The sequence below is a fragment of the Charadrius vociferus genome, unplaced genomic scaffold (assembly GCF_000708025.1).
Source record: "Charadrius vociferus isolate BGI_N301 unplaced genomic scaffold, ASM70802v2 scaffold385, whole genome shotgun sequence".
NCBI lineage: Eukaryota > Metazoa > Chordata > Aves > Charadriiformes > Charadriidae > Charadrius > Charadrius vociferus.
Genome location: NW_009648925.1, coordinates 308,897 through 334,789, shown reverse-complemented (window position 1 = coordinate 334,789; position 25,893 = coordinate 308,897). Strand labels below are relative to the sequence as shown.

At 38.2% G+C, this 25,893-nt stretch overlaps 1 protein-coding gene across 1 annotated transcript in view; it reads right to left on the bottom strand.

The window, feature by feature from the left end:
* Positions 1–25,893, bottom strand: part of DPP10 (dipeptidyl-peptidase 10 (non-functional)) — a 249,825-nt gene that overhangs the window by 76,180 nt on the left and 147,752 nt on the right. The window contains exons 5-6 of the mRNA XM_009887247.1: positions 3,963–4,015; positions 3,782–3,863 (exon numbers count right to left, since the gene is read on the bottom strand). Of these exons, the coding sequence (XP_009885549.1) occupies positions 3,782–3,863; positions 3,963–4,015 (135 nt within the window). The remainder of the gene's footprint in view (positions 1–3,781; positions 3,864–3,962; positions 4,016–25,893) is intronic.

The window sequence follows — 25,893 nt, the reverse complement described above, 5'->3', positions numbered from 1 at the left end:
AAAAGCTTCGCTAGAAACTATTGGAGAAGATAAGGCCAAAGAAGAGAGAACATTGGATAAAAATTGGGTATTTCAAGACCCGGAGGCCTTTTAAAATCCCCCAAAGCATTCTCCTCCTCAGTAAAGCCTTCCTACCAGTTATGGGATATCTTTTTCTCAGACACATGCAACAAGATCTCTAATCAATTAAACAAGAAGCAGAAAAATGTTGATGAAACCAATCAGGTACCTAGTTGTGCTGGTTTTTTTTTTCTCTGGAAATACTTAATGCTGCAGTAAGGGATTCTACGGATGAGAAGTAAAAAGATAATCAACTGATCTCTTTCAAAATTTTAATCAAATACATGAACAGCTCCCTGTCATACTAAGACATACAGAAAAGGTATTTTAGATCTGGCATAGTTCTAACACAGTTAAAAGATGGCAATTTACAGAGTGTGACCTTGAAAACAGTTCTCAACAAAAATAACAGCTCTGTGACCTTAAAATGCATTAATTCATTAGATAAAAGTTTGTTCTCCCCAACGGCAAACATTTTCAATTTCACCACCAAAATGTCATGACTCAAACAGCAGATGTTTCTCTGAGCTTTTCTCTTAATCTTAACAAAATCCTCTACTCTAGGTAAATAGCAAAAAACTGAAATAACTTGCAACCACCGTGGTAGCTTCAAAACAATGGTGTTATGGCCCAGTCATCTGGTAGCTGCTATAAAGCTAACTCTGTTGTTCTCCACTAGCCACATGTGGTCTGCTGTCCCATTAGGTAGCCCCAGAAACTATACCTGACAGTAGATAACAGACTGATGCATGATTTTCACAAGGATGTAAAGTATTACCATGTACTTGATTTCACTGCAGTCATACTCCCTCCTCTGTGCAACAAGCACTTCCTGGCTTCATATAAATTTTCCTGCTCAAAAAATTAACTTCTTTTTTTTTCTCTTCATCTTCTTATATTATCTATCTGAAATTCTTGCCAATTTCCTCTCAATGAAGAGCTCAAATCAAGATTCCTGTGTAGGCTACATTGTTACTTAGGTCTTCTGCAGAACTAAGGATTGGAAACATCTTAGTTTACACTATAGCTAATTTATAGAAAATAGTTGATCCAAGTCCATGTGTTTTCCCACATAATTTGGATTTAATCCAGGACCTTCCAAATAGTTATAGCACAAAATTAGGATCTTTGGCTCAGTCAGGCATACCTGTGCATTGTGTTTCACATCTTGTGCTAATTTTGCTGACCATTCGCGGGTATCGTATTGCTATTCTCTTATGCACTGCACCTGGAAGGGTGCTGTTCCTCTTCATTTTAGAGGTCTACACATCCTTTGTTTACGTGATGATGAAATTTCCAGATGAAACTTTTGTATATGAAGTTAATTTGTTCTCCTGTTGTTCTCCGGTTGTAATGAATGGCTCTTGCAGATTACTCAGGTTAATACGCTGTGATTATTTTGTTTAGGGTATGTATTCCACGGCCTGTTTTATTTATTATGAATTATTATGATTTCCTTATTATACGGAAAACACATGAAAGTATTGTTTAGGAAGGGACTTTGGTAAACCAATCGTAGTGTGTTTGGCAACATGAAGCCATAAGACTGCATCTTTGTTTGAACCCACATACGTGCTATCGATAGCTACTGCTGATGGATTACTGTGCTTTAGATCTTTCCCTTTACAACTTCCTCTTTACCCAGTTTCACTGCCGATTGCTTCCTGTACTGTCTTCATTCAGAACTCACTGCTAAAGTGTTGTAATGACAAATTTTATAACTGAGAACCATTATGGCAACGTGTCCTCAGACACACATCTTTTCTCTGCTTAACCTGTTCTGCTGGAATGATCTCTACCATCTTGTTTCCGCTAGAGGCAGCTGTTCCTTTGGACAGTTGCAACAACCATTATTCACAACAGTCTTTATTCATTCAGGCTACTTCTACATTTTTGGCTTGCTGCTGAAGTGGGAGGGTAATGTGGCAAGGCAATTCTGTCATTTTAAAAACCTCCTTTTACCACATAAACATCAACGGCTTCAAAAGGACATCCTTCCTATTGGCAATTCCTATGGAAGTGACCTTCACTATACTCTCATTGCAGGTTTTCATCTATGTGACAACACTTGGTATTATCCAGAGTGCACAGAAGATTTTGTGTTCTAATCAAAGTTATTATTTCCTAATTCTGCAGACCATATGGCACCATAAAGCCCACAGTAGAGCAGATACTTTTAAAGCATGACATTAACTTTACTAGGGACATTAACAAAGATGAGTAATGTTATCCTCACTGAAGTATAAATTATGCTAACGTTTTCAAATTTGGATAATTAAGATTGTACATGAAATGACCACTTTTTTTTTTTTCAGTTCTGAGACTTAATAGGAGTCCACCTGTGTCCATACTTCAAAGTATCCATACATATTCCCAGAATGACAACCTAGGCAAAACTGGTAAAGATAGCTTTATTTTATTATTTTTCTGAAGTTTACGACTGGTAAGTCTACCCCTCTTCTTAAGGTACATTGCAGAAAAACAAAAAATTCATTTCTCAGTAATCACTGCATATAATTTTAGTTGTACTTCAGATTACTAATCAGAGGTACATTACAGACAAATCTTCTTAAGAACTTCAACTTAATTTAAACTATTTTAAAATTCTGCTCAGTTTTGCAAAGGCATCACCTTTCTACTACAACCTACGTGGACTGCCATGTTCCATAATACTGCCTGGTAAATAACCTATGTATTTGTTACCATTAATCTTGTCACCACGCTCTCATTATTAATAAATTAATATAGTTAATTATTAAAACATACTAAGCATGTTCCAATTACTTTTCCCTGCATCCACTTGCGTAATGCAATATATTCTAGCCAGAAACATGTTTTACATTACCACCATCTTGATGAATGACATAAGCAACGGGGTATATTCTCTAGACATCCAACTTAGAGCCTCTCTGCATGAACAAGTCAGGTATGCCAAGAGGCTTCAGGATCATGCCTGCGGGCATTAATGAGCTTATTAGAACACTGTAACAAGGATTATCTGAATTTCTTATTCAGAGAGTTGAAGCCTCTCTGCCTTCTAAGACTTCTTCTAAGTCTTCCTCCTGCGTTCAACTACCAACACAGGTCAGTTTAAAATCACTGCTGTTCTAAAACCTCCAGTTTTTTCTTTTCACATTGAGATTGGTCACAATGATCATGGATGATTTATGTTCTTAAAAAATGGTAAAGCTTTTGGTAGAAAACAATACCTGAAACATAGCATTTCTGGCTTTACTATTATGAATTCATTGCAGCACAACTGACCTTGGCAATAATTTTTATACTGAAATGAAAACACTACTTTTCATTGAATCCACCACATCTACTTTTGGATGTTAAGCTTTTGCCCACAGTTTTCATTGACCTTGCACTTGAAAACTTCTTTTCACCTTCAACTTCCCTTCTCTCATAGTAGTAGTGATAAAGATGGCTATTCTGAAAATTATTTGAGTGCATATTCAGATGAAGATGTGATTCTTTCAACAATTGTACAATTTGCTTACTGGGATTAGAATGGAAAACATGTTTACAGGTTTTAAATAAAAATAAATAAGTAAATTAGCTGAAAGCTATAACAGGACCGTACTAACATCAGGCAGAAATATATAATAACACTTATCTTAAGGCTTTTAATTTTATTTTATTTTTTTACTTCAGTCTGTCTGGAGTAAGTACATTATTAAACTACTTCTACCATAGCATTTTTAATAACTGTGCTTACCAGTTGCTGTCCTTGGATGCCCCAGGCTGCATACTGTAAAACTGAATCCTCTACTTCTGGAGGGTTTAACTCCCAAACTTCCCTTGAAAAAACGTAAACATTTTCACTTGAACACACTGGCATCACCTTATGTACAGAACCACTGACAATGATATCATATTGAAAAAACAGTGTGACCTACCTTGTGTGTATGTTATAAATCACATATGAAGCTGTGTATGAATAATGAAAAACCTGTGACAAAAAAAAAAAAGGATAAGAATTACAAAAACAAACACTGGATTAAGTACAGACCCCCATTGTGATAGTCACAGTTTTTCAATCCCTGCAAACACTGATATCTTTATTACTGAAAGATTTTACTGTATTAATTATAAACAATAGACTTGAGCCAGGGTTTGAATGCTGTATGATGGACACACATACTCACATATTAACTTAGTCAGACACTTAATCTGTACAATAACTGCATAAAATAGGTCCCAAACAGAAAAATGTACATTCCTGTTTAACAAAAGGATTTAAAAAGCCAAACTAAACCAAAACCAAAAAAAAAAAACACCCAAGAACATCCACTAAGAATATAAATAATTTTTCCTGTATTTCTTCAGCAAGTTATGGTCAAAATCATTGCACAGACAGCACAGTTATTTTCCTTGAAATGCAGACAGATACAGGGTCATATGATATTTTTCTGACCACCTATATATAGCCTGAACAGCCTTCTGGGCTATTGCGCACAGAATAGAACAGAAAAATGGAGTGCGCACTGGGACTGTGTTTGGTGTAGCTTTCCTTAAATGTGTTTTAGCCTAATTTTGACCGAATTTCTTTGAAATAGAGGGAAAGTTTGCTTTATCTGAGATTTTTCATATGCAACATTTTGGGTAAAACAAAGCGCTGTTCATCAGTAAACCTTCTTAACTCACTGGGAAGTTTCCAGTGAATTCTAGTCTCAGAAACCCCAGGATTCTCTGGATGGGAGAGAAAAGCAACTATAATGTACAGTCTTATGCTGCTGTCTTTATTTGTTGAAAATTTTGTTGAAGTCAACTGAAATCAACAGGATTGTCATTTAAGCGTGAAATATCAAGGCCTGATGTATGTGGACCCAGAAGATCCATGGTGGAGAACAGCATGGTACAGCGTGTGATGTGAGGTACCACCACACTTAAGGGCTAAAATCAAAGCAAACTATTACATGTTTTCTCTAAACTCAAACCTTAGCCTATATACATATACATATAGTGAATAACAGACATTTTGCTGTCTTCCAGGCCCAGGTGATTGGCTTTAACCTAGCTCATTTCTTTACCACTATGTCTCGCATTAGGAAAGTAGCATAATTCCATTGCATTAATTAGTTTTATTATGAATTGAAATTACTTCATGGTCTTGGAATGTAAAATATATTTGTGACTAATTATTACTGTACTAAGAGAAACTTCTTTTTAATGTAAACTACTGTCAGAAAGAAATATAGGGTGACATGCACTAGACTTACTGTAGCTTCACGGCTATGGAATTACAGTATCTCTGCTTGGCACATGAAGGACTTATTTCTGGACAGTGCCAGGCTAGTTCCAGTTAGGTGGAAACAGATACAGCTGTAAAGCCAAAACCTTGACATAGATACGTGTGTTGGAACTCTATGGTTTATATTATCTGCACCAGGAATCTTTCAGTATCTCTTCCAAAGAGAAGAGACAAAGAAGGATCACACACGAACAGAGGCATTGGAATTTGCCGCTATCGCACACGAGGGGTTTCAGAGGTTGTTATTTTGGCTGGAGGTCATTCAGTATCAGAACCATCTGAAACATCCTTCCACTTACTCTGTTTCCATTATTAGTTCCCCGTCAACACACCCCAAGAATTTAGCATGTCCTAAATATTTGCCGGCTGATGCTGCAAGAAGCCCACAAAGGTCTGTAAGATTAGTAACTGTACTTTGTGCAACAGTTGAATTTCCCTTCTATAAAATTTCCCTTTTAGACAAGAATCACTTCCATGATAGACTTTCCAAGTCTATCATGATTAACATTGGAAGTGTTGCTTCAGTGAGAAGAATCACATGTATATTAATAAGTATGCCCCAAACTGTTCATTTTTTTATATTACAGCTTATGTTAAAGTGTTTGGTCATGTAAGATACCAGCCTCTTCTCCGAAGTGCTAAGTGTGACAGAAATAGAGAGAAATTATAATAATATTATGATTGCTGTAGGAGGTACAAAGACACCAAGATGAATATTCTAAGTAATTTGATTTTCTCTAAATAGCTATCATAAACATATCTACTACCATGTCTTTATACTATATATACATATACATCTAATTATATACCTAGAAGTAAACTATTTGCATACGTACGATAATATTTAAAGTTCAGTGGGGTTTCTGGGAAAAATTAACTTGGTAATAACGCGATTGAGGTCTTATCAAGGACCTATTCAAGTACTGCTGGTAAGACAATAAGACAAACCGTTGGCTTCAAAGCCCCCGCTTTCTTTTATAAATCTTATATTGCTTGAGGTAAAAGACAGCAGATCAAAGGGACATAAACGGTTAAATCACGGTAGTTTCTGCACAGAGCATACATTGCCCGAGGCTACCCAGAGGGACACTTGCCAGCACCTGTTAAAGGGGACAGTCTCATACAGCCAGTTACAGGGAAGAGGAATGGAGCTCTCGCCCTTCCAGGAAAAGGGAAAAGTATACCACAGACAATGCATGGAGGGCTGGTAAGTATTTAGAATTGAAATATTTTAAAAGTACATTATTAGACAGAATATATTTCAACAAGAAACGCTAAAGTAATGACAGCTTTAACAGAATATATGCTATAACAACAAGAAGAACACTTCATATTTCATGCGGAAACTCTCCTCTTGCCTTGTGGTAAAATTTCTATCCGAATGTTTTTGTAGAAGTATTAATATCTTTGTGTTAAAAGCATTAATACCTTTGAAAGAATTCCACAACAAGACTGAAACACCGTCATTATTGAAAAGAAAACAAACAAAAAAAAGAGGACATAGAAAAATCTTTCTTTTTCAAGTCTGGCTTATATATAGTAAGTGTCATATTCCTAGGAAGCTCTCGCAGTTGTGTATAAGGCTTACCTGTGGAGATCCTTTTTAGGATCTCTCCTATTTTGGTAAAGCTTTAGCTTGCAGACAGCCACGCCAGTGCTGGGACCACACGTCTCCTGATCCCTAATGTACCGACATCACACAAGAGAAGCCCAGCTGAGGGCACCAAGCCTGATGCTAACTGTAGGGAGTATCAGGGACTCTCAAAATACCAGGATCAAACCTTCAACACTGCCACCAGCCATGTCTCTTCTGGAAGAGGCACATGTAGGTGTCCTAGTTTGAGGTAAAACAGAACCAATCTTCTGTTCAGTAACTTCACTTTTTAGCTTAGCCTCTTCTAACTACTGAAATTAACAGCATATTGGGCAGAAACTGTTTGTTCTCAGAGTGGTAAGTTTATAGCTGATGCCAAGACATGGTATGCGGAGACGCTCTTGCTTATACTTACAAGGGCAGCTCACTTTGTTACTTGCCCCATTGGAGGGTCAGAAGAGGAAAAGTGTAGAGGGGTCCCACCCGCAGGGAGGAGTGGACAGGACAGGTGACCCAAAACTGACCAACAGGATATTCCACCCCATCTGCCTCATTGTCAGTATAAAAGCTGAGGGATCAAAGGATCAGCCCTCTTTCTTCAGCAGCCGACATCTGAGAAGGATTCTGTCTATTCGTCTGCCTTTGATCCCAATCTGTCCACTCCTGAATGCAGATTTGAATGCCATTCCTATCCATCGCTGAGTCAAGCCTGGGACTTACCCAATGCGAGCCAGTGACGTACTTGTCATCCTGGGAGCTTGATATGAGCCAGCAATGTGCCCTGGTGGCCAAGAAGGCGAATGGCATCCTGGGGTGCATCAAGAGTGTGGCCAGCAGGTCGAGGGAGGTCATCCTTCCCCTCTACTCTGCCCTGGGAGGCCACATCTGGAGTATTGTGTCCTGTTCTGGGCTCCCCAGTTCAAGAAGGACAGGGAACTGCTGGAGAGGGTCCAGCAAAGGGCTACGAAGATGATTTGGGGATTGGAGCATCTCCCTTACGAGGAAAGGCTGAGGCACTTGGGTCTCTGTAGTCTGGAGAAAAGACGACTGAGTGGGGATCTTATCAATACTTATAAATATTTAAAGGGAGGGTGCCAGGTAGATGAGAACAGTCTTTTCTCAGTGGTGGCCACTGATAGGACAAGAGGTAACGGGCACAAACTTGAACTTAGGAAGTTCCATTTTAACATAAGGAGGAACTTCTTTCCTTTGAGGGTGGCAGAGCACTGGCACAGGCTGTCCAGAGAGGTTGTGGAGTTTCCCACTCTGGAGACATTCAAAACCCGCCTGGACGCTGCCCTGTGCAACCTGTTGTAGGTGACCCTGCTCTGGCAGGGGAATTGGACTGGATGATCTCCAGAAGTCCCTTCCAACCCTGACCATTCTGTGATTCTGTGATATGGTTTTGTATATATTTCATTATTTTAATTTTATTCTTAATTTTTCATTGAAGTAGTTGATTTCCTTCTGAACTCATAATTCTCTTTCTCTCCCTCACCTCTACTTGAAGAAAGAGGTAGGGGAGAGAATCTGTTGCTCACCCCAGTGGCCAGTCCAGCCCAAAGCATGACAGGAGGCTTAGGGGATTCCACCCTGCAACTCTTGTTTTGTGGGATGTGCACTAATCAGAAAAAAAAAAAATCTGGTAATTTATGATGGAGTTTGCAAAGATACAGACTGAGACAGGTAAAGCTTGGGCTGCATTGGCCCCTCTCACAGTGAATTTACAATGGAGGCTGGTCGTCATCTTCACCATTCAAATCCAAAGTGCTATCATTTCTATTCCAAAACGTGTTCAAACATTTCTTGAACTCCATGCCTTCCAACTGGGGTGGTACCAAAAGACTAAAGTAAGGCTAATATTTGAACATGAACAGTAAATTACTCCAGCTGACAAAAAATTACATACTTTACTGTGAAACTGAGGAAAAGGGAGAAAGGTTGTAGTGAAAAACGACTCATCTTCTAGGTACAAAGAGGAGAATCAATGAATATAGACACAGGGAAGGTCTCTAAGCCATGAAGCAATGTAGGAGAGCAAAGCCTTTACAAATATTACATGCATTACAATAATTTCTGCACTGTCATATCGGAGAAGGAAAATGAAGAAAGGAAGATGGCCTTGTATAATTTAATAATATAACTATACATGTTAACGTTGGGACACTGTGAGGAGCCTTACCTCCACGAGTGGTGTGTATGCTGTGCTAGGGCTCAGCCCTTTCTGACAAGTAAATAACTTGCCTGTTTCTGTTGTGATAAGCTGGAAAATATTCCCCACAATGTTCATTTAAGAACTGTGAAAACAGCTTTTTTAGAGCAGAAAGACAGCATACCATACCCTCAATGTAATTCATTTAATTTTTCTTTTGCCACAGAATGCAGTAGGTAACCACTGTTGCATATCATATATTTCTTCTGAATTCAGTCTTTAATTAATTTATAAACTGAAGACTTTTATGTGATGTTACTCAACACTGAAAAAGTTAGCTGCATTTGTTTATGAAAAAAAATAAATTACAGAACTATATTACAAAGGACCTAAAAGAAAAAGGTGAAAAAAAGTATTTCAAGACAAATTGCTCCAGTCAAAACTTATTGAAATAACAATCTATTATTCAGCTAACAGCCGACAATAAAAACAACACGCTTATCAATCATGACCTGAACTTTTAGATGACATATTGTTCTGGGTTTCAGATGCCCTTTTTTTTCCTACCTTTCAAGGAATGTCTTTGTCTTTCTAAGGTTTCTAAAAATGAAATACTGTCATGGCACTCAATGCATAGCCCGACAAGATGCAGGAAAACAATGTGCAATACACACTTAGCCAAATACCCTCCACTAATTTTGTAATACACTCCAGGAAATATTCGGTTTGCTGTCCTTGGGTAATTTGGAAAACATCCCTCAGCAGAAAAGTGTTTGTGCTAAAAAGCTGCCAAGAAAACCTCACTAGCAGTATTTCTACAGGATGATGAGAGCCCTCAGCTCCAGGGAAATGGAGGAGAGCTGATGACATTAGAACCTCACAGCACTATAATCACAAAATGTTCGGGCATGCCAAACACCTTGATGCATCCTTTATCCATTTCCTGTATTATAAACCCATTATATTCTTTCACATGTTATTTATTTAGAGCAATAACGATGCCTCCTTGCTAGCACAGCTTTTTGCAAGGTACTGAACAGACTGTCCTATATTTTCATTTTTACCTATGCAGACACCCATACTCTGAACTTGTCTCTGCAGTTCTCAGTGCTGCTAAGACTCTGTAAATTCTCCTTTCAGATTCAAATAAGACTTCCACACAGGGCATAACAGCAATCAGTCTGAGCAAGAACCATAAAAAGTGACAGTATATGAAATACACTGAAAATTTTAGCATCTGCTGTAATACTTTCAGTTATCCCAAAGTTTACCAGCCAAATGGGGTATATATCTCACATACAATATTCCTGTGGTAGATATCTATTTATTTGTATTGTACCTAGTAAATAACAAAGAGACTAATTAAAAGTCATGACCTTCCCATTAATTAGAAAAAAAAAAATGCAGCGGAGTATTGTTAAGTAACTAAAATTGCTGAATATGCCATCATGCCCATCCCACTTATTTTAAAACACATATGTTGACTTGGAAAGTGAGGCAGTTATTCAGATAAGGTTCAAAACAGTACAGATCTTTATGATTCACCAGTGAAGCATCAGATTTTTTATGAGTTAATTTACACTTCTGATCACATGGGGGGAAAAAAAAAAAATAAAATATCAGTGCAGCCTCACCAGTGCCGAGTACAGTGGGACAATCACTTCCCTAGTCCTGCTCACCACATTATTCCCAATGCAGGCCAGGATGCCGTTGGCCCTCTTGGCCACCTGGGCACACTGCCAGCTCACATTCAGCCGGCTGTCCACCAACTCCCCCAGGTCCTTTTCTGCCGGGCAGCTTTCCAGCCACTCTTCCCCAATCCTGTAGCATCCATGGGGTTATTGTGAACCAAGTGCAGGACCCAGCACTTGGCCTTGTTGAACCTCATACCATTGGCCTCGGCCCATTGGTCCAGCCTGTCCAGATCCCTCTTTAGAGCCATCCTATCCTTAAGCAGATTGACACTCCCACCCAACTTGGTGCTGCCTGTAAATTTACCATGGGTGCACTCAATCCCCTTGTCCAGGTTGTTAATAAAGATATTAAACAGAACTGGCCCCAAAACTGAGACCTTCAGAACACCACTTGGCCACCAACTGGATTTAACTCCATTCACCACAACTCTTTGGGCCCAGCCATAAAGCCAGTTTTTCACCTAGCAAAACATACGCCCATCCAAGCCATGAGCAGCCAGTTTCTCTCGAGAATGCTGTATGAAATAGTATCAAAGGACGCTTAGGGACATGGTTTAGTGGTGGACTTGGCAGTGCTAGGTTAACAGTTGGACTCAATGATCATAAAGGTCCCTTCCAACCTAGTTGAGTCTATGATCTAGTATTTTAAGAGACTACTAGTTTGCATGAAAATGATTATATTATTATTCTAAGAAATAAAATAATTAATTAGAATTAAAAACAGAATGATCAACTGTATCTGTGGGAAGTGTTAACTGCTGCAATGTATGGATGCCTCCCAAATAGTGTTATTCATAAAAAGAGAAAGAGCAAGAAACTCTTTTTTATTGCTTCACAGGCACAAGTCAGTTATTTGGCAGTTCCAAACAAAGAGAACCCAACATGGAAAAGGTTTTGTGTGCCTGAAAGCTCTTCTGTTTTTTGCAGCTGCATCAGTTGGTCTAATAAAAGATACTACCTCTTCCCACAAATCTTATCTCATTTATCTCTTCAGGCCATCACATCTATAACAAGGTTACTGAGAAACAAACATTCCTGAGCCCAGCTGAAAAAAAGGACTACCTAAAACTAACAATGATCCTTCCTAATTAACAACCTGTGTTACAATATATTTCAAAATATGCATGTGAACCAAGAAATCAAGGGAGAGGACACACTGAAGCAGGGAAATAAACAGGAATACATCTTGTCAAGGACACTCACTTCTTCATTCATCCATGGCTCTTCTTACTTTTTAAGATATTTTGTAATACATTAGTGAAATGGCTCGGCAGGTTTTCAAACTGCCTCGGTGGGTGCCGGACAGAGGAAGTACTGGCTGTTATACACAGCTTAAAGAACAGCAACACGAGTAGGATTTTGCCTTCATCCTATTTTCTACAATTGCATTAAGCATTTGGAGAATTACTGGAAAATCTACTTATGCTCAAAACCGAACCAAAAGACTTTGCCATGGTAAAGCGATTACAAGGCCAAGATAAAAGGTAACCAATCATTCATCTGTCATTTATGCAAGGAAGTACTCCCACACGACAACACACGGAACCTCGTTCACAGCTCCAAGATCAAACCTTCAATAGACCTTCACTAAAGACTCAAAAATTCAATTTCGACAAGGAAATGCAAACATATATTGCTTCCTCTTTTGCCTTTGGGATAAAAGTGTCTTGGAAGAAAAATGGAGCCTGCAGAACACACCATGAACTACAAATAATAAGCAAGTACCAGATGCAGAGTGGAGAGAATATGAGGAGAAGGTAATGAAATACAGATGCACAGGATGGTTACTAAGACCTTTTGAAGGGATTATGGAAATTAATGCACTATGCCTGCGACAGTCGCACCAAAAGCAAGTGATATAGCAGACAATATGAGACTGTGTTGATGACTTTGGGAAGTCTATCCCACAGATGCCCACAACCCATCTAACTCCACATGATTTCACAGAATTCACAGAATGGTTAGGGTTGGAAGGGACCTCTGGAGATCATCTAGTCCAACCCCCCTGCCAGAGCAGGGTCACCTACAGCACGTTACACAGGACAGCGTCCAGGCGGGTTTTGAATGTCTCCAGAGTGGGAGACTCCACCACCTCTCTGGGCAGCCTGTTCCGGTGCTCCACTACCCTCAAAGTAAAGAAGTTCCTTCTCATGTTAAGATGGAACTTCCTATGTTCAAGTTTATGCCCATTACCCCTCGTCCTATCACTGGGTGCCACTGAAAAAGACTGCTCCCATCCCCCTGGCACCCTCCCATTAAGTATTTGTAAGCATTAATAAGATCCCCCCTCAATCTTCTTTTCTCTAGACTAAAGAGACCCAAGTCCCTCAGCCTTTCCTCATAAGAAAGGTGCTCCAGTCCCCTAATCATCTTCGTTGCCCTTTGCTGGACCCTCTCCAGCAGTTCCCTGTCCTTCTTGAACTGGGGAGCCCAGAACTGGATGCAGTACTCCAGATGCGGTCTCACCAGGGCAGAGTAGAGGGGGAGGATGACCTCCCTCGACCTGCTGGCCACACTCTTCTTGATGCACCCCAGGATGCCATTCGCCTTCTTGGCCACCAGGGCACATTGCTGGTTCATGGTCATCCTGTTGTCCACCAGGACTCCCAGGTCCCTCTCCACAGAGCTGCTCTCCAGGAGGTCAGCTCCCAACCTGTACTGGTGCATGGGGTTATTCCTCCCCAGGTGCAGTACCCTACACTTACCCTTGTTGAACTTCATAAGGTTTCTTTCTGCCCAACTCTCCAGCCTGGCGAGGTCACGCTGTAAGGCAGCACAGCCTTCTGGCGTGTCAGCCACTCCTCCCAGTTTTGTGTCATCAGCAAACTTGCTGATGGTACACTCTATCCCTTCATCCAGATCATTGATGAATATGTTGAACAAGACTGGGCCCAGTACTGACCCCTGAGGGACACCACTTGTTACTAACCTCCAACAAGACTCTGCACCACTAACCACAACCCTCTAAGCTCTATCTGTAAGCCAGTTCTCAATCCACCTCAGTTAAGTGGGAGTGCAACGAAGTGCAATGCTGAGCTAGTTGTGCACAAGCTTGTGATATAGGGCTTTGGCACAGCTTCTCAAGCATGATGCTGCATTGATCCAGCTCAGCATCTTCAGACCACAATTAGTATCTACACACAGGGTGACAACATACAAATTAAGACTAAAAGGAGGTTGGATGGCTCTATAACATATTCTGTTGTATGGTAGAGATCTGACTTTGTTACTCAATTTTCAGCTAGCATGAAATGTGCCAGCCAAAATAAATAACTGTATTACGTATTGTCAATAAGTCAAGTAACTATATATTCAAATTCACCTCTATACAAAAATCACAGCCTATACAAATTATACAAAAGTATACAAAGTCTATACATAATAGCTATATAAATTATGCAATTTATTACCTAAATTATTTTTCCTCTAGCTAGTGATATTACACTCTCAGTCTTGCTCAGTGTACATTCGTGTAATTGACATTTCCAGCAATGAAAATGAGAATAGACTTTAGAACATCAAATCATTGGTGGCCAGATTTCATCCTTTGTGGTAGTCTGCCGAAAGCAAATGAGTGACAGCAGGAGGGTGTTAGTCTTTGCCTTATGCAATCGGGATTCCAAGCAGCAACTTCCTGCTCTCCATAAAAATGGATCAACACTCACATAACAAACTTCTCTTCCTCATTTCCTTTTTATGAGCTTTAAGACATGTGATTTTGGCTAGGACTGCAGTGCAAAGAGTATGGAATCAGTATCTAATGTGCTGAGTCTGAACTTTCACAAAACAATAAAAATGATATATTCTTTTCTTCCCTTTGTATTACGAGTTGTTTGACACTCCTGTTAGTAAAACCTGTGAGGAAGTTAATAAGATGAAATTAGTAGCGGCACGACTACTGCCTAAGGCAAAATACAGCTGCTGGATGAATCCTCCATCCATCTTGCAATTTATGTGCTAAATAGATTAATAATGCTAAAGTTATCAATAACATTACTAGGTGAAATCCACCTTCCTTTAAAACTCCATTATCATTCACCTCAGATGTTCCCCATTTGTCTGTCCAGTCTGACTCCATGTGTTTTCCAGCATAGAAACCTCTTCTAAAGAGGATTAAACAAATAAATATGGCATGGTCATGTTTGGGTTTCATGTAATTGACTGCTTGAGTGTGTAAAAAGTGAAACGAGCTCTGCAGCATTAACTTCTGAGCCACAGACTCATGAAACCACTATATAACACTTCTACTACAAATGAAGAGTTTGAATAAAACATGCACTATATCAATAAGGGACTGATCTTGATCACTTATAAAAAAAATATTAGTTGAAGCTTGGAATTCTGTTGATTTCATGCCATGGCAACAAATATAGTGAAACCTCAGACTGTGTATGGATACCAAAGCTCAACTCACTTAGGGCTATGCACCAGAAATGGTTCACACCATGCTCCAGTACAGTGGTACCTTTTGTTCTTGGGAGGTGTGGTGTTTGGCTGTGATTTTCCTGGTCCTAAATTCAGCAAGAATTGAATCACTTGAGTTAATGACTGATTTCATAGGCATTAAATCTGGGGTAGAGAGAGGTACAGAATTTAACTCCTTTATGAATTGTGGATTTGCACCACAATCCAGTATATCTTTTCAGCTTACTTTAATTTTAAACTGCAGTTAATGATACTTTAATTCATAGTTCATACAGCGAGAAAGGACTGCTATGATCATTGTGCCTGACCTCCTATATCTGAAACAAAGTTTATGGGACTTCTCATTTTAAATTGCATGACACACAGACAGAGATTTCCAATGTGTTCTTCAGATGGTTTCAGAGTAAACCTTGAGAAACAACCAACCAAAGAGTTTATAATAATGAGATGATGAATTTCCACACATCTTTGAATCCTCCTGTTTCTACCCAATTTTGGAAGCAAAAAACTAAAGGCATATTTTGCCAATACTGATATCTAAATCTCTACATAATTTTGCATAATTTTTGGCTTTTATAGGTGAAATATCTTGTTTCTGAAAGCTCAGTATCTAATTGCAAAGAGCTAATCTAAGATAGCTTGATGCATTTGCAGTAGTGAAGTTAAATGACAAGGTTATAACTTTGCAAAGCATTGTATTTATTTGTTTCAATCAACATCAATTACTTGTCATGATTGATAAGAACCACTGCATATCATTGGTAGTAATTTATGGTTAGCATTAATACTTTGGGGTATGAAATATTGCCAGCCATAACAACTATATGCTGCCAAACCAAAATAAATATAAAGGTGAGACATTTCTAGACACGTAATTTATCTATAAGAAAAAAGGCTGTCAAGGAAGTCTAAACAAAAAAGCACCTCTAAAAACTCTTCTAAAGTTTCAACTGTTCCACATATAATTTTTCAGTAAGATTAATTATCTCAAGAAAAATACATCCACTGCAGAATGTTAATTAATTCACAATCAAACTCAGTTCATCTAACCAACATTAACATGATCCCAACCACAGTTCAGAATAACTGCAGAAACTTCTTTTTCTTCTCCTACATCAAGAGCTGAGATAGACCACCCTATATTTGGATATGCAATTCAATCATTTTTGAATATATAATAACTTGAGATGAGTGAATTATTCAAAAAAGAATGTTCTGCATTGCTACTTCTGAAAGCCTCATGTATCACTGTCATTTGAAATTCTATTAGTTACACTATCACGTAAAATATGTTTCTTGAGCCTTGTATGAGACGACTTACGACAAAAATTTATATGATTTTTTTCTGGCTTATTCACCTTCAGCAGTAAAAACAAGGTATGACTTCACCGAAATCATTGTTACATGACGGCGAAGCTGGTAAGTCTCAAGCCTCAGGCATAACGTTTGCATTTTTTATATTGATACAGATGTACATGTATATCCTTCTCAAGTGTGTATGCTCACATTCCTATTCAGTATGATTAAAATTTTGATTTTATAAATATTTTGGGATTTATGGAAACTTGTCTTTTCCTGAACTGATTTGCAGGCAGCTGCACAACGTGCATGCCTATTTTGATCTTGACTAGCATAAGGGGAAAACCAGATATCAATTCTGACAACACAACCAGAGCTTTATCTCCATACAAATATGAGGTTGGTGATGGTGGTTGCTTCTGGTCATTGCAGCTGAGGATACTAAATATGTCTTAGAAAAACATGTATTTAAGTACGATAATACTGCCTGATACGTTAAACAGTCTGATCTCTTCACAGGGTCCTTCCAGTATAACCCAAATCCTGTACGAGAGGTATCCTTTATGGGAAACTTGGATTGAGTATCTCCACACATATTGAAAACTGTTAATTGAAACCAAAATATGTTTTAAATCACTGATTCTTGAAGGCAGAGCTGCATCAAGTCTCCTTAGAGTGTTTTGTAATTGTTTAATTTAGTTTCCTCTTTGGGATACTGTGGAAGAAATCAAGCCAAGACTTGGTTTTCTTCTCAGTTTTTCCAAGGTAATATGTTCCTCGCATACTGTATTTATTCAAACAGATTGCTAAAGAGAAAATTGGCAAATGCAGAAAAAATGCCACCTTGTTTTGAAGAGACTGACTTCTACATGTGGTGATATTTACCAAAATGTGCACAGGCTGATTCAAGTCAAACATTACATGCAAGAAAAATGGGTAAAAAAATTGTTGAGAAATTATTTTCTAAAATCAAATTCCATATAAAATAAAATATCCAGGCTCAGAGGACAAAACTGAGCTGAAGGTGCCCTGAAATGATGAGGATACAAAATAAAATCAAGGCATACAAAGGCACAATTTTGAAGTAAAGACTATAGCCTCAATATTTCTTTTTCTTCTTCAATCTGACTCACTGCGGCAGCAGTAAGAAAGCAGATACCGGATGCTCCTCTGCTGTTTGCTTACAAGTGACAAGAGGACATTAAAAGATCCCGTGGAGCTGGAGAAAGGACACGCAATGAGATGAATGGCCTGTGGGTCTGAAGAAACGTAAAGGGAAAATGGAAAAGAAAACTGGGCTGGGGGAAACAGATGGGTAAACCAGCAAATGTGCAAGATGGACGAAGGAAGACAAAAAGATAGGCCTAAAAATATCAGGATAGGAAAAAAGAGAAATAACAAAAAGACAGAACAAGTTCAGAAAAAAAACATAACTGAGTCCCTTAAACGGCTAAAAAAATGAAGAGAAGCAGATCAAAAGAGAACGGGCAGCAGGGAGGGAAATCTGCAGTGTGTGGGCATGGTGGCTGGAAAACACAGGCTTTTGGGACCGACGAAGGAAATTTATGCAGAGCAGACCGTCATTTCAAGCCTTCCTCTTTTGGAGAATAGAAGACCGGGTGAAAAAGGCAAATGGTTTTCTCAGGAATATGACAGTTCAGTACCTGAATACATGAACTTCTGCCTTTCACTACCTTGCTTAGCATCATCACTAATTGCTTTGTGTGCATATACCACATGGAAAAGCAAGAATGCAGTGGGTGTTTCACAATGTGACAAGTCATCTTCTCTTCTCTGGGAGTCTCCCAGAGTTATACCAAGATACCTTTAATGGTATCTCTGGGTACTAGACTCTCCAGGGATCTTTTCTTATGCTAATGGGTGGGTTTTTTTCCCCAATAATATTCAATTCCTTATTTAGTCTTTTATGGAGTGTTTGTGAGAAACTGTCTATCTTGACTTTGAGTATTTATATGCCTGTAGGTTGAGCTGTGAACAGGTTTCCCAACTACTTTTTAAATCCATGTGGTTAAACGCTCTTGTACTGCAATCAAACCTTTATGACTCAGGCAGCGAACATGGCCAGGACCCCATCCCTCCAAACCATTCTCTAGAAACTCTATTTAAACTCTTCAAATGATTTAAAAACTGCAATTCAGATTTCTCCCCTTCTTACATCAGTTCTGCACCAGGTTGGGGACTCCTGTACCTTCAATAAACTACACCTATGGTAAGACAGCATGAAAAGAAAATCTTGTCCATATCAGTAAGTTCCACAAGGATCACTACGGCTAAATTTCATCTTTAGTTTTAAACTTCCTTTTTGGTTATGCCCTATTCATCTCCCTTATCTCTATGATTTCTTTGGTGCTGCTGGTCCTGCTAGCTGGCTTATATTGTTCCCCTCTGTTCCACTACCTTGTTACAAAACTGAGCAAAATATCACCTCTATATGAAGTTTCCAACAATTGAGCTCACAGCTAGTTATCCACTCCAGTACTTCCCATTAGCAAGCCATGATGCTGCTTGTAGTCAACTAGGCCTACCTTCACTAATTTTCTCTTATTGTACCATATTGCTGTATAAGTCTCTGTTGCGGCCGTTTTATGATATTATAGTTCCTTTGACGGGGGTAACATGAAGTACACTCTTGTAGCAAATAAAAGACTTCTTCATGATGAAGCGATTAAAAGGTCATGATAAGAGAGCTATTCATTTAGTACAAGGGACTACTTCACGGTGATCTCAAAGAAGCTATAACAAAGTGATGAATACCTCACACCAAACTCAGCTCTCCAGGAAACATCTAATCTGGTGCTATATTTGCAGACAATAAATAGAATTAAAAAGGTTAAATTTGTGCAGGTGGTTGACTGCCTTCACTGAAACATGAATTTATTGGCTAAGACCCCAGGCTAACAACCTTTCATGCTCAAATACCCCAAAAGACTTGTCTTTACTTAAAAAGGAGATAAAAATTGGATAATAAAGGGGCACATCTTAATATTCCTCTAAAAAGTGGACCCAGCCATTTGATCTCTTAGGTCTGTCACGCTACTGGTGCTCCTCAGAGCATGAGACCAAAGCTTGGTTTAATGCATGATGTGCAACAAAGACAACTTTGCAAAGATGTGCTTAAAACATTTCTCTGGGACAGTTACACAAAGGTCTAATCTTTGCCATCTACTTCAAGGTGTTTCAACTCTGTCTGTGTACGTATTTTAAAAGATCTTTCATTCTATCTGTACCAAAGTAACTGCTAACTCTCGTTTTGCAGGAATTCACTTATTCAACACTCCTCTTTTCAACACTGCTGAGAGATGCAAACGCCAGCAGATTTATCTGCTTTCTGGACTGAACTGTTGGCCTAGTCAGGGAAGAGACACTCAGACAATTTTTCTTTGATCAAGGAGCCAGGAACGCAGCCAATGCCTCTTCTGAGAAAGACGGGATGGGTTCCTCACGTCTAACGTAGACAGGAGATACCCCTGACATACAATGAGCTACAAGAAGAGAATTGTAAGACAGGATGGTTAAAATGTTTGAAAAAACACACAGACCTTTTTGTCTTTGGGCATTTGATCTGGAACAAAATTTTCCATTACAGGATTATGTATCATTTCTTAAAAATCAAAGTAGTGCCAAACATCCCCATTTATATCCCACTTGCACTGTGGATTCAATTATGCTGTTGCAATGGTGTTTCTATTGAATGGAAGATCAGTCTTAGAATTTTTCAAGCAATGACCTGGGTCAGGCTGACCCTTTTCCTTCAGGCTAAGTAATTCTATATTACTAGAAAGACATGGGCTTTCCATGAAGGTTACTTGTCCCTGTTTCAACGAAGAAGTGCAGATTCCAGATTCTGATGATAAAGGAGCTAGCTTGATACTTCATTGCCTTATTTCTCTAGATTTTTTTGTTCTTTGGGGAAGTGACTGGTAGAGCGGTGGTGGCTCTTTTGCTTTGGTTTGGGTTTTTGTTGTTGTTGTTGTTTTGGGGTTTTTTTAATCTATTTTTATCCTTTTCCTTTGTAGAATGTTCTCACCACATCTTTTGTCCTATTTTAAAAGTAATTGACGACTTCTTTTGTTCTTGATGTTAAATATTTCCCAGAGAACTATTTTCTGCTTTGATTGTACACAGAACATATCACTGTTTAAATTGCATCAGATATTAGCTCTTGTTCAGGAACAGCAAAACAGCATTTTTTGTTGTTTTTTTAGTGCTCTTGCATGAGCTCATCATTAATGATGTACATCGCAATGGCTACTGAGAAGCCTGTTTCTACCAGAATCTCCCAAGCAAGATTTCTTCATTACTGCCACACATCTTCCTTCCATCACCTCCATGTAACAGCCTTTGGTTCCTCTTGTGTTAACACATCTGATAAAATGCAGGACAGTTTGCTTCCTGTTTGACACTGTGCTTTTGCCAAGACATTTAAAAGGGCACCGGCAACTATGCCATTCATCATCTTCACCTATTGCCTTGTCAAAGGAGAGAAAGGCAACTTCAAGTTCAACAATGAATTCAGCAGAATAGAAAAACCATCTATATTTTATTTATCTATGTTGGTTGGTACCAAACATACCGAAAATATGGGTCGCGGATACTTCTGCATAACTGGTAGTACAGATGGTATTGTTTGTATTAATAGGGCTCCCCTGAGAATTAATTTTGTTGTGGTGGTAGACCTTTCCCCCCTGTCTTTCAACATTTCATAATTTTGTAGATCGTATTTATAGATTTCCCCATCTGTCAACTCACTAGTTTCCCTATTTACATCCAGAGACAACAGTTCCAAGTATTTCATTAAAGCCCTGTTCTGCCAATCGGTACATACAAGATTTACAAGGTAGTGCATCATGCTTACAAACTGCCTGCATTTCGTGGTGGCTGCTAGGCTTGTGAACAGTACTGGTTTCAAGCTGTTGTAGGATACCTTTTACTACGAGATGCAATCTCAGGTTGCTCTCTCAAGTACAAAGCTGCATCAGTGATTACAACTTAAAAATATTTTTCTTGTAATCACTGAGTAAAAGCTGCAGTAAGTGTGCTTAAAATTTTTCACAGCAGTCATCAGCTAAGCAAGTATCAATAACACTACATATTTTCTCATATATAGATTAAACATTTCCATGATCCAGCTTCACTACAAGTGAAGGACTCAGCTGGAGTTAGCCTTTTAACACTGCTGCATGGGCTACAAGTCAATTTTCAACCTTCTGACTGATCACTTGCACATTTTCTGAGCTTCTATCCTGATCCCAAGATGTTTGTGAGAAAGCGAGTGATTTCCGCGAAACAAAAAAACCCCAAACATTCTTTGATAAACAAACTATAACTTTCTATGACGTATTACACAGAACATTGTTTTTGCAATGTTTTTCTGGTAAGCGCGCTTAATTTCAAATGTATGTACTGAGTTGAATGTGATTATGAATGTGATCTCTTTTTCTCTTGTGAGCCTCTGCACTAGTGACCAAAACTATTTTATTTAAAAAGCTCCGCCTATGAACTTCATGTAGGAACTGTGACTTTTGGATGAAACCTACATAAACAGAATAGTTAAATTGTACATAAACCCCATGCCAACCCTGTAATAATTAGAAAAGGAATATAGTTTAAAAAACAGGTAAAAGTTTTGTCGGGGTTTGTTATAGCAAAGATCAAAAGCTCAACAGCCACTCTGTGAGGACTGGATTCAAATATGTTTGTGAAACCCAACATAAATGTTTCAGGTTATATTTTGAAGCAACTAATCTAGATTCAGATTTTGGCAGATCACCTGACAAAGAAAAGTTGAAAAGGTTCTTCTTGACAGAAGAAATCCTCTGTTGGGAAAGCCTATCCTCAATTTAGGCCTTTCAAATTGAGGTATTGACAAAAATACTTCAGTGGTTGATCCTGTTAACCACTCCCAGCTGTAACGTGAATATATCTGAAAAGAGATGGCTAAGGAAACTTACCTCTCTGATTAAAATCTTTTTCTTGATCTCTGTAAACTTCGGTTAGTTCATGAATGTGTGATTTGTATCCAGAAACAAATAAGTAGCAAATTTAAATATGCGCTACTATTAAGTTGACATATATGCTCACAGTAGTTTACGTGTGTGTGTGTGTGTGTGTGTATATATATATAAAGAAGTGAATACTAGAGGTTTTCAGTTATTTGCACAATGAAACCTGGAAGTTATTTGTTCATGGAGATGAACTAAGTAGTTGGCAACCCATGGGGATAGGTTATAACTTCAACAGACTATTCTATGCTGGAGCTCTCTTGCAGAGACAGAAACAGTACCAGGGATGTCTCATGGCCATATTTGACATAATTTTCAATGCTGCTTCTGCATAAAACATATGTGGGGAATAGAATTCTAAACTTTCTAAAGATGGATGCATTTAGGTGTCAGATGAAGTCAATGAGATGCATACCTTCAGAACAATCCTTAAAGATCATCTTTGGTGCTTATCTGCACCTTTAGGCATTCAAATACCTCTGTAAATCTGACACATAAGCCCTTGGAAATTGTTACCCTTACCCTTTCCACATGTGCTAAAGCCATCAAAATCAAAACATAAAGAAAACCAAGTGATTTTACATCAAATACCTGATATAAAGTGCTAATATTATGATCACATACTCAAGTGGAGCAAATTCCATAATATAACCACTTACTTGACATTTAATTCATCTTCCTTGTAATTCAGTGGGCAGAATGAAATGATTAAACCCGAAGTGATTATGTACATAATGAGTAAAAACAGATCAATCCTTTTTTTAATTTCAGTAGTGGGGGTTATAAAACTGTTTAAGCACTTTTAATATGAGAAACTACCTAGTAAAATGCACATTTGTGTCCTTTTAAAAATAATAATGGGACTCTAATCAAATTAAGCTTCTTAGATTTCCAAGTAGGCAGTGGCTATTTTATTCTAATCCACTTCTCATTTGCTGTACTGTTTTCTAACTCTCTAGACCATTGAGCTATGTCTATTTTGAACATTTATATCCTCTTTTAAAATATTTGGTTTTGTCTTTTGTTTTTTTTAAAGCATTATTTTTCATAAGAGACACACAATAGACCACATACTCTAGAGGGAGAACAGCCATTTCTGTTTCGTCTGTGTTTTGACAATCAAGTTCCCTGAAAGCTTCTCTTCCCTTACAGAAATTTTTCATCAATTTAGCAAAGTTATTACAGAATCTCTGTTACTAATAATGTTGCAGCGGTTTGAATGAGTCTTACTCAACTCCCTTTAATTATATTTTACTTATAAGATCTATACATTCAATATGGCAGCTGAGATTAAAAAAAAATAATAATACAGAAACATACATAACGATCCAGGCTTCTTTCAAAGATAATGCACGTGTGTCAGACTGAAACAACCAGCAAAGCTTTACACGTGGCAAGGAGGAAGGATAGCATTCATAGTAAATCCACCTTCTCACAGGGTGTAGATTTATTCTCCATCTGGTTCTGTGGCCCAAGACTGAGTGGTGGAAGCAATCCCTCCAAGTCTGGACCTTCTCTGATTGAATTCAATACAAAAATTTCACGGTCCTCAGTGGTACAGAGCACAGTTATCCTCACAAACATAAAGAGCCATTTCAGGCATCTATTTCACGTGCAGACTTCAGCTTGCCACTAAACAAATAAATGTTTCATTAGAGTCTGGGGAGTGACCTTATTACACACCATTCCTATCCCAGCTGATATTAAATGAGCACAGACATATATGGACTATACATGAATGCTTTGGGAATGAGATTAAATGTGACCCTAAGAATTAGCACTTCTTAAAAAGATGATGATTGCTTCTTCTCTCTTCCAATGTTAAGAATGATAATCAGCAAAAGCAGCGCACCCTACAAGCACAGCACTACCAATGTAATACAAGACACATACAGATCTCTGTGGCCTACTGATGGTTTATATATGGGTGCAAGTTATATGATTAATTGCATATTCATTTAGTGGATTAGGAATTTATAAGGGTCTATTAAGAACTTTTAGACATGTCTTCTTTTTTCTCAACTTTTTTTTTTTTTTTTCCAAATTAGGTCAGTGCTACCTGACAGCTCAGACATATATAACTAAATGCTACCGAGTTCTTTCTGTTCGCAGAGACTTCTCTATCAGTACTTGAGAAGCAGGTAAAGTTAGGCAGCTAATGATCTGCCTTCATAGAAGAAATTTTAACTCTCTCATCATCCATTCCAGTTATTAACTGATGGAGCTTTCTACAGAAGACTGCTTTCTTTACATATGTATTACTCTGGTAGAGCTGATCTAACAGGACTCACACCCAGGAGCCTGTTACTATTTTTATCTAGGTGAACCTGCATTTTCCAGTATTCCCAAGAAGACCCTTTTAAATTTCTATTTGCATTTCTGGCATAGCTCCTACCGGAATGAATCTCTATTAGACCACCATTAGCTGTAAAACATAACAATAAAATTCTCTAGTCTTCCCATTGTGGCCACTGCAGCTAATCTGACCACAGAGCTTCTCGAGCAATTACCCTTCTGGTGATTGTAACTCTGAACTACAAAGATGAGATAAAGATATTGCAATGCTTTGTACAGCAAGACTGTATCTAGCAAGGCTATCCATTTTATTCCGTACTAATAACAACACATTTATTTCTTTAACATCTTCTCAAAGATTTTTATCACCCAGCAAAGCATTGCCTTATATTCCATTTTAAGAAATAAAGTGGTTTGAGTGTACACTGCTCTGTCCACAGCGTTTTAGTAGCGAGTTACAAGTTATCATTAACTTTCTGACACTGACAGATGATTCCTTGTCTAATTAAATTAGCATGCAATTATTTCTGAGTACTAAATTACTGTGTGCAAACTGACAAAAACACCTTTTTTGGAAAAAAAATAATAAATGCCTGGAACTCTACATTATTCAGTGGAATTTTCACGCGCAGCTTTATTTTACTTTAACTAAATATTTGCTAGTAGTAAAAAATAAGAGCCAACTAAAACCAACTTATCATAATTCACAAATACAGATGTTCTATCAATATAGCAAATTATGTTACTTTTCAGTAGGACAGACACCAAGAAATTTTAGAACTGTCCTTACAGAATATTAGCTTTAAAATCAGTTTTCCTTTTTCGTCTGAAGGCAAAGACTGCTCACTTCATGATCTTCTGATTACTACTTTTGGCAATTTTTTTTATTTCTCCAATTTACCTAATTTTCCCAATCATGATGTGGTTCTTCTCCACACTCTATCAGATTTGGCTTAATATGCATTTGTCTGACATGCTATTGCAAGAAGTGAGCTCAGTGTAGTAAAGAATCTGGAATCTTACAACCCTGTCTGCTAATGCAGAAGAGCTGATCAACATTCTGATCATACTTAATGCAATTTAAACAGGTTTTG